General features: G+C 39.2%; 1 protein-coding gene across 1 annotated transcript in view; it reads left to right on the top strand.

Annotated features, from left to right (window-relative positions):
- LOC146460872 (uncharacterized) overlaps positions 1 to 14,647 on the top strand; it is a 32,500-nt gene extending 17,853 nt beyond the window's left edge. Inside the window, exon 6 of the mRNA XM_085087640.1 lies at positions 14,572 to 14,647. Coding sequence (XP_084943766.1) covers positions 14,572 to 14,647 — 76 coding nt within the window. The remainder of the gene's footprint in view (positions 1 to 14,571) is intronic.
- The last annotated feature ends 592 nt before the right edge of the window (positions 14,648 to 15,239 follow it).

Here is a 15,239-nt window from a genome sequence, read left to right as displayed (position 1 = left end):
CGTGTTTCTCCACTGGTTGGCGTTAGTTTTGGATCTGATACTATTGTTAATCCTGTCCAGTATTTGCTTGCTGATCAGCCCGAGGTTGTTTTTTGCTGAGTTAATCAGTCTGCATTTTGGGTTGTTTAGAAATTTCTCCTTGTGATCCTTTAGGGAGATGAATGCTTGTCTTCAGGCCATTGTATCGACCCTGTCACCGATACTGAGTTTGGTGGAGATATCTTTTAGTTCCCTTGTCTCGTCATCAGTGGATTGCTCGTCTGATTTTCTGTAGCTCTTAGTGATGTTTTCTCTAAGCAATTTCTCATGTTGGTCCTTATCAAATACTAAGATATTTCGTGTCTTGTCTGCAAACACGAGGACCTTGTTCAGTTGACGAGTTCATCCTACGAACGTCACGCTTTAGTTTGTCTTGGAAACAGTTTGTGACCTTTTTGAACTTCAGGTTTTCCACCATCCTGAATCATCTTCAAGCGGCTTAAGATCATCTATTGGCGGTGGGCATTTGCTGGACTTCATTGTCTGTGTTATATATCCCAGAGTGCTCAAGCATACAGTGATGCTAGGACATCAACCTGGATGAACCAGAAAAGATATATAACACCCGCCTGGGTTTATAATGTTCGCCTAAAAAAATTATGTTGTCTGTGTTATATATCTCAGAGTGCTCTAGCATACAGTGATGCTAGGACATCAACCTGGATGAACCAGAAAAGATATATAGCACCCCTCTAGGTTTACGATATTCGCCTAATTATATTATATTGTTGATGCTATATATCCCAGAGCGCTCAAGCATTTAGTGATGCTAGGAAATCAACCTCGATGAACCAGAAAAGATATATAACATCCGCTTAGGTTTATAATGTTCGCCTAAAAACATTATATTGTTGATGTTATATATCCCTGAGCGCTCAAACATTCAGTGATGCTAGGATATCAACCTCGATGAACCAGAAAAGATGTATAACATCCGCCTAGGTTTATAATGTTCACCTAAAACAATTACATTGTCTGTGTTGTATATCCAAGAGCGATCAAACATTCAGTGATGCTAGGACATCAACCTGGATGAACCAGAAAAGATATATAACATCCGCCTAGGTTTACAGTGTTCGCCTAAAAAAATTGCATTGCCTGTGTTATATATCCCAGAGTGCTCAAGCACACAGTGATGCTAAGACATCAACCTGGATGAACCAGAAAAGATATATGACATCCGCTTAGGTTTATAGTGTTCGCCTAAAAAAATTGCATTGCCTGTGTTATATATCCCAGAGTGCTCAAGCACACAGTGATGCTAAGACATCAACCTGGATGAACCAGAAAAGATATATAACATCTCCCTAGGTCTATAATGTTCGCCTAAAAAAATTACATTGACTGTGTTATATATCCCAGAGCGTTCAAGCATACAGTGATGCTAGGACTTCAACCTGGCTGAACCAGAAAGGTTATAATTTATATCCGTCTAAGTTTATAACGTGCGCCTAAAAATCAAATCATTTATGTTGCTTAGTAATCTTCGCTGGTCTTGACCAAATTAAAATGACTGATCAGATGCAATACTTAAGCGGACGTTAAGTTGATTACTTTGGAACTGGGGCGACGGACTACTAACACAACGCTGAATAAAGATGCATATGACAGCTTTTTCTTTGTATAACCTTGGATCTAAAAGCCCGCCATTTTTATCTGCGAACATTTGCCGCTTACGGATTACCTGGCCTTACCTCATTAAATATGCTCGGTGAAACTTACGTCTTACATTCGCACGATCGAAGAACAACAAACTCTCTCAAGGGCTCACTTGAACACAATTCAATTCCAAGAAAGTTGAAAGTTGCCATATAGCTTGTCCATGAGAAAGGGGAAGAACGAGCTACTTTTCCCGCTCTGCCACTGCGCTCTTGGTAAGATTTATTTCAACATAAAACAATAATTCCATCCTGCTATGACTTCGTGACCGCAAGCTCCAACCGTGCAACCGCAAATGACCGCAAATCCAATACGATGACGGCTGCTAAGCAGATTTGTGATGTCACCCCTTAGCAACCAGAATTGGCGACTTTTTTCATATCCGGTTAACTCTGGCTCGTGATGTGTCTCTTTCACATGCGGGTAGGTTGAATTGAAGCTAATCCGCTAAGGGTCCTATAAGTCACGTTCTGGGGTAACGTACTGGGTACATTCTGAAGTGTAGACGTGATTGGATACTGGGGTGTGGTCGCTAAGGGCTGGCCATGCAATAACTTGTGATGATGTCGACCACAATTTGCAAATGAACTCTTGGGTTGGTGACGAATTTTGGAAAAATGCTTGTAGTTGCTAGGCTTTAAACAAATGTAACACAGCTTGCTTTCTCGGACTAGTTTCCATCTTTCATGCACTGACTTCCTATTAAACAATGGACAGTTTGGTGAACAGTGATCTGTTTACAAAAACTACAACTTAGATTAGTTAACGATGGTCGTGCCTCACTGAACAAAGCAGAAAGAGCTGGTACTCGTTCACGGTCACTTGTATGGGTGTCACTGACTTCTTACTTTCATTTCTACCCTTACTGAAACTACGATTACTTGGGTTAGTGTTTGTGTGAATGCCTCTCTTACCTGCCTCTTTGGACACAACTTGTCGATTAGGAAACTTGAAGAACAAATCGAGATCAATTACATCCTCAGGGGTGTCTGCCAGCTCTAACTCCTACTTTTCCAGTTACTGAGTGGGTAATTTTGTCTCGAACATGGGCAACAGGATACATCTATGGTTCATTGGGTTTTCCACGAGAGCTTCTAAAACTCTAGTTCTGTGCTTAAGTTCATCATAAAGATCTCGGAGTGGCTTGGCATCCATCTTAATGACAGATTTCACTATGGACGAGATAATCACAGGCTTCCTTCCATACCTGTGCTTAAGACATTTAAAAGCTGGTTTATAGTTTGCACCTGTCACCTCAAATCCTTCTATAATTTGCAAGACATTTTTGGACAGCACTGAACGCAGACAGGTAAACTTTTTAACATTTTGTAAGTAATCATTGTTGTGTACTGCAGCTTTAAAATAATGCGAGAAGTTTTGGAATTTTAACACATCCACATTAAACTTTGGCAGCTCAATCCTGGGCAGTTTCAGTTTGATGATTGGTGACTTTCAGTATCTGCACTTTCTTGGGGGCTTTGCTTTCCTTACTAGGATATTAATGGGCGGAATCAATAGCTTTATCTATCACATGCAAAAGAACCTTCCAAATACAGTCGGACCTCTATTAAGCGGCCACCCTGGGGACTTTGAAAACTGGCCGCTTAATAGAGGTTGGCCATTGAATAGAGGTATCGAATACAGCACTTTACTGACAAAATAATAATTCGGGACTTTGGAAAGTGGCCGCTTAATGGAGGGTGGCCGCTTAATAGGTGGCCGCTTAATAGAGGTCCGACTGTACAAAGCTATTCCTCAATATTCTCTTCTGCGATCAAAGCGATAATCTGATTTCTCAACTGAAGATAGCTCCCTCGATACTGGGTTAATTTTTCGATTTTGAGCTGTAGTTTAATCTTGTTATTGGCTTTTTGACTTAGTTATACAATGTCACGAGTCAAATGATGCTTATTTCCGGGCCTTGTTCCTCATTAACAGGTCTAGGAGACTCTTTCGAAACGTCGTTGAAATTCGAGCTCTTTTGCAATTCTAGCTTAACATCAACATTGGACTTCAAAACATATTGAGCGTTTACTAACCGTTCAAGTAAGACCTTCTTTTTCCCAGTTTTCGGAAAACCCTTTTCCTTAAGCCTTTCGCGAAGTTGTTCGACTGTAAGGGAAGGTAAGTCCTATTGTTTATGCATTTCGCTACCATGATTACTCCAAGACATGGCGGCCATCTTGACACCCACGTGGTAAATTGTTGACCGTACGAAAATTCAACTCAGTCAATCCACGGCATGAGTAACGTCTTCATCCGACTTCGATGGACCAATTAATGTTAGGAAACTCGACGAAACACAGCTTTCCTCTTGAACACAAGGTGTAATGGCCATAAGACATCGATATACAACCTTTTGACGTCCGAGCGAGATTAACTACACTTTTTGATTTACTAGGGTACGGTAGGGTTCATCACAGTCACAAGTCCAGTCTCCTCACGTTTCTTAACTACCCTTCCAGATCGGATGCGAAGGGCTGTAACAAATAGTACGTCAAAGTCATTTCTCTGTAGGTTTGCAAGGCCGAACGACGCCAACATGAAACGTGTAAATACGTCTTTGACCTTTAACGGCCGCCTTCAAGCAAATTCTCCTGTTTAGCAATGCGCAAAATAAAACTTTATGTCCATTTGTAGCTAACTGCTGAATATTACTAGATCTTACTTGCAACTAACAGTACCTTCCCGGAGAAACCAGTTTTGAATCTCGATTTACCACTGCTTAGTGAAATATTTCCAAAAGCAATCCGGTGACCCATTTTCTCTGTTCATATTTCTATCCAGCTACCGTGAAAATATAAGGACAGTCCTATGTTTACAAAAATCAAATTTTACGACTACATCTAGCCAATTGACATTTTGGCATACCTCTAGAGATAACGAATCAGATTATTGTTTTGAATATCTTAGTGGTACCGGTCAGGAATAGTTTTCAAACAGATTTCTCGTTGAAAATAATTTATGAACAGTGAAAAAAAGTCTATGAAATGAGCTGTTAACTATTTTCTAGCTTAAGAAAATAATTCCTGTTTTTTTGGCAAATGCTCTATTATAGAACTGATTTTCCTTTTAAAATAATCTATGAACAATGAAAAAATTCTATGAAATGAGCTGTTAACTATTGTCTAAAGAAAAAATCCTGTTTTTGGCAAATGCTGCATTAGAGTCCTTTTTGTTTAAAATTGCATAAATTACCTTATTTCCATTTCCTCGTTTCTAAAGAACGAGCATAGCAGCTGCCCCTCTTTTTATTTAAATTTTGAAGAAAACATATTTAGATTAGTAACTTGACGAAATATGAACAAAATCGTACTTATTGTTAAGTTTTTAATCAAAAGGGATTTCCTGAAGCAAAGACATGCAAAAAATACAGACTATAGATTTACGGCCCGACGTTTCGGAGCTCGAGTCATCTTGACTCCATTATCAAGACAAAAAAATCAGTTTATGAACGCGGATATTTAAATAGGCTAGAGCTGATAATTAACATATAATAGATGGCTAAACAAATACTTTAGCGCGAACTGAATCAGTTTGCACGTTCACTTCTGGTTTGAGTTTGCGTATGAATAGCATCTCATGAATGATCATAAGGCAATCAAATTTTTTGGTGCATTTCCCAAGCACGTGAAACTGTTCTAAAAACGGTGTGATATCTGGTCATTATGTTGAAGATGGTAGTGTTTGTAAATGGAAGATGACTTTCTTTTGTGTCCGTCTACGCGCTCAGGTGCCCACGCGTATACCCCACATATCCTGCATCGCACAGGTTACATTTAAATTTGTATACTACACATTGTTGGTTGACAATGGAGGGCTTGGCTTCTTGCACCTTAAGAGGGAATGTCTACTAAGACCGAGCGAAATCATAAAAAAGTGGCACATGATGAAAAAATCAAAACTCTGCATATTCCGTCCAGAGATACTCCATACTAGTATAAAAAACGTGGTAGGATTTTTTTCCTGAAATATATTTTTTAATCCGGAAAAAATAGAAAAAACAGTGACGGCACCTCGTGGTTTGAAAAACACCCGAAATAAACATGGTTCACACGTTCTCGCAAACTTCGTTCTGTTCAATTCGCATCAAAGAAAACCCAGTTTTCTTCTTGAAAATTTGCTTTTGAAGTGTTTATTAAGTAGCTGAGTCCAAAAATACTTCAGTGGATGAATTTTCCCGGTCATGGGGAGCCACAAAAAATCTCAAAAATTCGCTCCCTCCAAATTCTGAATTTGGCGCACTTTTTTAATAGAAAATTTCGTGATCCGGTAAAACACTAAGACCCTTCAAATTTAGAATTATAGATTGAGGAAGTATCGCTCTAAAACCAGGTTTAAAAAATAGCTTCGGGCTTTTTACCAGCGCCGAGCATTAGCGGTCTCAAAATCACGAAAATCGCAATATCAACGTGTAAACAAACTGCACATGACTGCAACCAAACTAAGAGAAACTATTGAAATTTCATGTAGTTTACCTCGGCATTCGGTTTTAAACCACCAGTGAAAGGTCATGTTTCGCTAACTGCAATAAGGCTTTGTCTAGATAAGATATTTGGTTTTGTTTGTATTCTTTCATTATTATATAGCCATCTTGATGTGTGAAGTCAACAAGTTTAATTATCATCGCTTATTGCGATGGAGCGACAATAAACTCAAATGACTTACCATCGGACCACTTCTTTTCGACTTGAAGATCGTTTAAAATGGAGATGAGTTTGATTTTCTTTGAATTTCGAAACGATTTTTTTGTTTCGAGCTGTCGTTTCGAGATCCGTTCGCAGGATTTACTTGAAGCGAAATCACTCGTGGATTAATTCTACTCAGTTTATGGCACGAGTCACGCAATAAAATGTCACGCTTTTTTAATTCACGTGACGTTAGGTTTGACTATGTTGGGTGAAAAACACACCGGAAACGTGTGTCCTGACATGCTGAAAAGGAAAAACAAATTAAAAACAATGAAATGTTTTTATCATCTATACACACCAAAAGGACTGAGCCACAAAGCAAGCCTGGCTAAAGTATGATACTCTGCATTTTAATGATGTGAAACCTTGGGGAACACTTTTCTTGTTAGAACCACTAAGTATTAACACCTTGGTTTTCGCCTTCGTGCAAAAGTCAGTACGGTCTCATCCCTGAATGTTCTCTTGAGGATGAGACAAAACAATGTTATCAGCCAGAAAAAAATCACTCCTCACTACTGACATGCTCATCCTTGACAAAGAGAATGCAGTTTGTCGATGTATGGCTTTTTCCATCGAATTGTTACAGCTGAGAGGTCAATGCTAAAGGAAATACAAATTTCCTAATGGTAAATGAAAATAGGGGTGGGGCGGGGGTGGGGTGAGCGCGTGCATCATCCACCAGTGCTTTCTTCGAGGCAAGGTGCAAGAAGAAACCTGCTGTTAAGGTTGCTAGCTACTTCAGCACACATCGATCATTGATCTTAAACTGGATCATTTGTCACAGCAATACATTGTAATAAATTAAATAATGGTTTGTTTCACGATGTAGCCACTGCAAGTGTCGCATACAGGGTCTGCTTTACTTCCGGTTTGATGTCAAATAGGACTTCTGAACTAGAACCGAGTCCTTCGTAACGCACTTGACTTGAGTATCCCTACCATATCTAGTCTGTTGCTCTCTTACTGACTATGCTGACCACTGGTAACAGCGTGGTTTGTCCCGCAAGCTTCTCCGCATAGTCGACTGAAGCTCTGTCAAAGGACTTCTCGTCTCGCGCTCTAGGGAGTGCTGGTGTCGGCCACATGACAACCGCTTCCAACACGTCTAGCTGTCATGTGACTTCATCATTCCCCGTTGCGGACCCCAGAGGAGACATGCTTGAACGTACGATCTCTCCTCGGAGTCTCATAGCCGACATTGCCTTGCCTTTTATACTTGTGAAGTTATGGAGGGGGATTCCCTCCCCCTCTCCGTCACCAGAAGACAAAAAAAAAAAAAAAAAAAGGAGTTCTAGATAGGATTTGAGCTATGCTGACATGCGAAGGAATAAACCTTGTATACTGAATCGCGCACTTTGGTTTTCGGACAACCAAAACTGTTAACTCTTCAGGTCGCTCTAGGACGTCGACCCTTGCAGCATCTTGGTTGATAGAGCGCCGGTATGTGGGCCTTCCATGACGATGTAAAGCTGTTTACCTTTGCTTTCTTCACAGTCAATGCAAACTCCTTTTTAAGTTCGTTTAGCACATCAACGGTGTGCTGCGACATCACAATGTTTATCACTAGAGAGCTGGCGACGCAGCGTGTCTATTGAACGTATTGCGCGAAACAGTGCGCCTGTCTCATGTGCTGTTATTTCTTGGCATGTACCTGACAGGAGCCACCCCTTGTCCATCATCAAAGTTCGTCCGCTCGCATTTTCCAATGAGCGTTTGAGCTGAGACCTAATAGGGATGACGTCTGTAGATGCCAAGTACGAATTTAGTGCGTCTATAGACCTAAATGTAGCTCCTGGTGTGATATAATAAAGTTATTTTATGTTCTGAATCTGAACTGTGCAAAAGGACGAGCCAAAGAGGCTCCTATATTTTTTTGTGGTCGAGCCTTTCACACCTAAATTTTAACTCTTACTATCGTTTCACACATACTGTGTACTATGAGTAGAAACCCCCTCCCCCCTCCCCTATCCCCTCGGGCTCGATCCAATGCTTGCAGTTTCTGGTACTGTTTTTGGTGTCGCCTCGGAAGCTTCCGGGTCACGGCATATACCTATCCAAAAGATTGCTAAGCTCACTTATTGATTTATGTAGTGATTAGTTCAAAGTTCAAAGCACCAGCGATGTCCCCTAAAATGACGACTGCGTGGGTCCAGGCTACGTTTGGATTGCTCTGTTTCCAAACTAAATTGGCCCATTGTTCGCAAATCAGTTACAGAGGAGGCCAGCGTATATGACAAAATTAAGGTGTACTTACCAATTCAAGAGCCCAATGGAATCAGTACACCGGTTTGTCGCAATAAAGCTATGGACTCCGACTTGCCTATCCCACGGTCTGCTTTTCTCACCTTGTCAGTATTGCAGTATGTTAAGAGAGCCCATGCGGATCTCGTCATTGGTTAGCACCGGCTATGCACCGGCCAATTTCCCACTGAGATGGGAAAGGTTAGACATTGTCAAAGCCCGTTTTCGTGGGAGTCCAGTCAGGCGCTCGGCTCACGACTCCGTCGCCTTGTTGGTCACTCTTTCGGTGCATAAGAAGACGACTTGCGGCAAGTCTATAATGGTCTACACAGAAATAGAGCGGAGGAAAGAATCACGCGCGCGCTAAGATAAGCTCAACTTCGGAGTAAACATCACTTATTCGAACACTGCTAGTGTTGTCCCGAAACGTGGTGTCCTGTGAAATTTCACGAGGTATGCATTAAAGGGCCCTAGCCAGCCACGCCTTTGTTTTTGTTTATTTACGAGAGTTGGGCTATTATATTTTATTCGGAGCATGTCGAAATGAACGAAATACTTTCAGGAACACAAAGCAATAAGATTTAGCTTCACCATGCAATATCAATAATTTTGATGGCATCGAAAATGGCGGAGGCTGACTAGGGTCCTTTAAGTTTGTTGTTGTCTTAACGGTTTTGCACTAGAGTTGCACCAACGAAAGATTTGAACGGTTTACTAAAACACTTTTTTTCTGTTTGACCACCTTGTCAGATAATTGAAGCATCCGCAAATCTCACACGCTGATTTCACCCGGTCACAACCGAAATATCGGTTAGATTGATTGAAATTATCATAAATTCTTTAAACGCAGCGTAAATACAAAAAAACTACGAGTGTTTTATAATATAGACATTTTGTATATTTGGTAATTGTTCCAGCAGTCCATCAGGTGCGTGACTATATTTCAATCAGAACAACGGTGGTGTTTATAAGAACACAACAGATCATTGTAACTAAAATAAACACATTTAAAAAAAATGCTACAGATCAGAGAAAATTAACGATTAAACAGAAAACTGAACTTTTTTAAAGATCTTGTTAACGAAGAATTGATGCACCCAACCCTTTTTCAGGTACTGTTATCATCAGTGATCACGGAACTTCTTATCTGTCTGTATATCTTTTATCTTGTTTATAGCTGTTATTTATGTTGGCAAACCGACACATGCAAAAAAGAACGAACGTCATTCTGGTTGAGAAACTAAAAAAGTTCTCGTTAAGTCACAATTTTCTTATATCACCTTATACCGGTATCTGTTCAATTTCCTCTCGTTAAAACATCATTCAAGTAATTATCTTTGCTGAATAAACCATTCACGCACACGCCATGACCGTCGTGAAATAAACAACCTGAATCGAGCATCACTGTCCACGGAGAAATTCAAAAGCCGCGTTAATGCGTGAACAGTCACGTTTGCATGTTCAAATAACTTTAAAGGAACTAGTTTCAGACGCCCTGATGTTTGGATTTTTTTTTTCGATTTTGGCCATATGTAAGAAAATCAATCACTCCGAAGGAAGTCGTTGCGTGACCGAAACAGGTACAGTCAAAAACGGTCGAAGATGGAAGATTATAAAGTCCGGCGGTTTCTGAGATGACTGTGGAAAACTTTAAAATAAGATATTTCTGTTAATATTTTCTTTGAGCCGACAGGGTTTTGTTACCGTCAAAGGATTTTTGCCCCTTCAATTGGCATTTGCCAAGTGACGTGAATGCGATAGCAGAAGTCATTAGTCACTGAACGAGATCAATTATCAACCCTTCGAGCTATGATGGCTTTGTATGGTACATTAGGCCAAGAAACTGATACTTAGATGACATCTTATTCAAGGTGAGCTAAATATGAGCTTTCTGTTGTTTGGTCCATCTTAATATTGAGGGAAACAAGAAAAAAATTACAAAAGTCTTCGGTGATTTTGACAGACACATGTTTATCGCTTACAGTTGTTGACAGATAATGTTGCAATTATCGGGATTTTGAGAGCGTTAGTTCTCAGCGCTGATAGAAAGCCCGAAACTGATTTTTAAACCTGGTTTTAGAACGACATTTCGTCAATCAAGAATTCTAAATTTCAAGTGATTCAGTGTTTTACCGGGTAGGGAAACTCTCTTCTGAAAAAGTGCGCCAAATTGAGAATTTCGACTGAGCCAATTTTAGTAACTTTCGGTACCTTCCCTGTGACCTTCAAAACTAAAGCAGAGATCTATTATTGGCCTCAAACGATTCGTAAACACTTCAACTGCACATTTCCAAGCTTAAAATTAGGTTTTTTATCTATGCGAATTAAACAGAGCGAAGTTGAGAGAAGGTATGGGACACGTCTATTTTGTGTGCTTTTATAGACACTTGGGGCCGAAAAGATTTTATTCAATTTTTCTGGGTTTAAAAAAGAATTCCGAGAAATCAAAACCACCACGTTACTAGAACTACCATAGGGTATCCTTAGTCAATTTGTGAAGGACTTTCATTTTTTATTATGTGCCACCCCACGCTCGGTGTTAGTAGACATTCCCTCTTAAGATGTTCATTGAGCCTCCGACTTACAAACACCGGTTGGATGGCAGCTCCTACTTTTAAACTTAGTTTACGAAGTTGCCGTTTCATAATGTTTTCTAAACTCTAATCTTTAAACGGTAGGATGACTCTAACAGTGTTCGTTTTCTCTTGTGACGATGGATAGGTCTGTGGATCAGATGCCTTAGTGTCGATAAGCCTTTTGATTGCCGTGTCAATTTAGTGTTGTGGGTATTTAAGCTTACAAAACACTTCTCTCAGCCGGTCATATTCTTTGTGGAAATGTGACCAATCACTATCAGAGCCACGTAGATGATCGTTACAAACGGAGCCTAATTAACACCATGCTAGACCGGGTGATTATCTTCTAAATGGGTCACATTTCCACGTCTACTGAGTCGATTGCGCTTTGTGTATCACATTGACTATGGTCCTCATCTTCATTCTATCAGCAAGAACGTGGATTGTACGACAGGGTGCTGGCTGAGCTGTACTTGCAGCGGGGAGACGCATCTTTTTAACTCCCTTCGGAATAATTTCGTCTACGACTTAATAACTTTGTCATGGATAACTAGCTAGAGAAATTCTTGGTGAGAATAATAAGGGGAAATTCGTAAAATCCCTCCCCCTCCCTCCAAAAAATATAATTCTGCGTTTGGAAAAGTTTGGTCGTTATAAAGTATAAAGAAAAATGTGAAAGTATTACGTTAGGCGTCGTTTGCATGCAGGGTTGTAAGGAAAGGATTTGGAAATCACTTATAACGTGATATTACGTGAAACTAGAGCGTTATCCGTTGTCTCTTATAGTATTTTTTATTGTGTGACATAGAATTGTCGTGGAACAAAATTCAAAGACTACCTCCTGGTGTATTTTCCAATATTTTGGAACTGACATTGTTGTATCATAATGTTTGAGTCAATATTCCTTCGCGTATTTTAAGAAGATTATAAGATTGGTGGGATGATATATTTTTGCCTCTGTCTTGCCGATCTAGCCTCGTTTATCCCATTGACAATGGTCCTTAACCTTATTCTGTCAGCCAAAACAACAAGAACGTACCTGGATGTTATGACATAGATAGGGTACTTAGCTATATTACTTACAGTGAGATGGAAGTTACACCCTCAAGAATAGCTGATTCTCTACAACGTAACCGAAAAAGAAAAACAATTGTCTCGACGCCCCCAATAAAAATATTTATGAATAATTGAAAGATAGCTCATACGTCCTTCCGACCTTTTATTCATTGAGCATTTGCTGTAGACCTTAGGCATTTACTCAAAACGGAGAGCATTTTGATTAATACTAAGTAATTTCCAAGAAACAACATTCAAGATACATCTTAACTTAGGATCACTTCTTGAGTCTGCCCCTTTTGTAAAACTAGTGAATTGCCGCTATTTAATCTATGTTTGTATGCAAGAAATACTTAAAGAAATGTTACCTATGATCTTTTATAACGGTTCATTCTGTTATAAAGGAGGCTCGCAGAAGTTTTTCTGGACTTAGGGTGGACGTTTTGAAATTACGAACCCGCAAACCTTCGATCTTCTTCACACTACATCGTCAACGTTAGTTAATTTTCTCATCAGTTTCCAATCAACAACTTTTACCACAACAACAGTAGCGCATTGCCTTTCATTTTAAACATTGTCGATGATCTCGAAATATAGTCAGACACTTTATGACGAAACTTTATGGATTTCATCTAATCAATCTAGACGACTTGTAGGCGGAATTAGAAAAAAAAGAGCGTTTTTAAGTAAATAATGAATCAATTTTAGGAGGTGATTTTGTCTATTCATGCATTTTTCACCAAAAAAATAAGACTTGACACTTTGTCTTGTCTGTCAAGGTGGCCGAACACAGTTTGCGCACGCTTTACAGATTCTGTTAGTGATGCTATTAAGCGCGCGCTAGGGTTGTGGTAAGCAAACACTATCGATCCCTCGCTTTTATACCAAATGGATCACAAAGGTAAGTTTTGCTCTTAAAATAACTCAGTTTCTCGTTTGTGAATCCTTCTTCATTTATCGCCGAACAAAGAAAGTGAGTTCACGAAAAGCTAACCCTTTTTGTACGCTTTTCATCTTTGCTGAGAAAACCTAATTAAAATCCACGCATGCGCATATGAGCAAAAAATTGTGACTGGTTGTTTTAATGGAAATAAACTGTTTTCTAAGGAACCGCTTGTTAGAATTTCGTGAAATTTGACAAAACAGTAGTTCACCAAAAGCGTAACACGCCCACAAACAAAAACCAAAATCTAACAGAGGGTATCTTCAAAAAACATTAAAGCGCAAAACCAACATTTACAGGAGATCTCTCTGTTAAAATTACATGAAAGCAGCATCACCATGTCAGTGTTTTGTGAGTTTTTCTGGATACAAAAAATGGAAAAAATCTAACGAGTGCATTTTCTAAAAATTAAGGAAAACCATTATTTGTGGGCGTTTAATAGCTTGCTGCGTTGCCATGGCAACGGCACCTTACTCAACAAGAAGTATCAAAATTTATTCCTTCTTAGTTAATCTTGCACCATGCTAATTTCGGGTACTCAGAAGTACGTAGTTTTCAAATCATGTAGACTAACAACTGTATACTGGAAAACTGTGCTCGGCCACCTTAAAAGGTCGTGCCTCATAGCACAACATTCTAAATGTACGTTGAGTTTCATGGGTGTCTTCGATGTTTAAAAACAGTTCAAATAAAGCGCAGATGAATGAAAAAATTCCTACTTTGCATATATCAAGATATCTTTAAAATACTCCCACATATTTTTTCAGTTAAATTACAAGCGGTTAGAGTAAGAATTATTTTCGAAAGAAACGAAACCGGTGCTAGATAAGAAGGCTAAATCTTGGTCAAGTTTCAGTCGTTATTCGCTTTCTCACTGCTACTCACGTGCTGTGAATATTTATGATAACGTAAAGTCGTGCAAAAGGTAAAATTTACATAAATCTTTGCTCCTGCTTCTCAAGTCTTCTATTGTAAATTTTACCTTTTGCACGACTTCACCTAATCATAAATATTTAAACAGAAAGATACATTTTTTCTAATTTTGCCTACAAGTTGTCTACATTGAGAGATATAAATCCATAAAGTTTCATCATCAAGAGTCTGACTAGATTTCAAGATAGTCAGGACAATGTTTAAAATTAGAGACTATGCGCTACCGTTGCTACGGTAATGGTTGTTGCTAGGAAATTGATGAGAAAATTAACTTTGATGATATGTTGAAATGATGATGTAGTATGAAGGCGATCGAAGTTTATCTTCTATGCGAGAAAATAATTTCAAAAGTTCCACCCTAAGTCCAGAAAAACTGCTGAGAGCCCCTTAAGGTGATGTTGTGTTTGCTGTTCTCGACGTTTTTGTTTTTCAGGGATTTGCTGAACAACAAAATACCGTTTTTGTCAAATGAATCATTCGCTGAACTTCCAAACCTCGAATATTTGTAAGTATTCTTTGACAATGGAAAGCCCGTTTAGTTTTTCACTTCCTGGGAACCACACCGGAATGGATTCATGCTCAAAAGTAGCAGTGAAGCCGTAATTGGCATCCATGAAACAATCTCAGCAGCAAGAAAAGGCGTGAACGTGCGAAGATAACGGTCGTCTTACAACGAAATAACGGTCAACGGCTAGACAAACGTTTTCAACAAAGTTATCAGAAATTTGATTAAAACTGGGAAAAAAATTAGTCCCTCCCATTTCGTGTCACGCCCGAGTCAAAAATTAGAGCGTTTCTGTACAAAAGTCTTAATAATATAGTCTTCACTAATGAAAAGCTGTTTCGTTTCGGTTTGACGCAGTTCCCAAGGAACCAGAATTCATCGAGCATTTACTCTTCCTCCGCAAAATTTCATCTGTTTCCTGGAAATAAGTCCTGTCCTGGCTTAGAGACAATAATATTTGTATAACGTTTTTGTATCTAACTGATTGCACGGTATAAACCGAAGCCTACACTATTGTAATGCTCCTAAATTTATTTCAATTACACAATTACACGCGTTTTTCTTCCTTATTTAGCTTAATACTACGCGTGCAGTTA

Source organism: Pavona decussata, unplaced genomic scaffold, assembly GCF_977016875.1.
Source record: "Pavona decussata unplaced genomic scaffold, jaPavDecu1.1 SCAFFOLD_207, whole genome shotgun sequence".
Lineage (NCBI taxonomy): Eukaryota > Metazoa > Cnidaria > Anthozoa > Scleractinia > Agariciidae > Pavona > Pavona decussata.
This window is presented reverse-complemented; position numbering and strand designations above follow the sequence as displayed.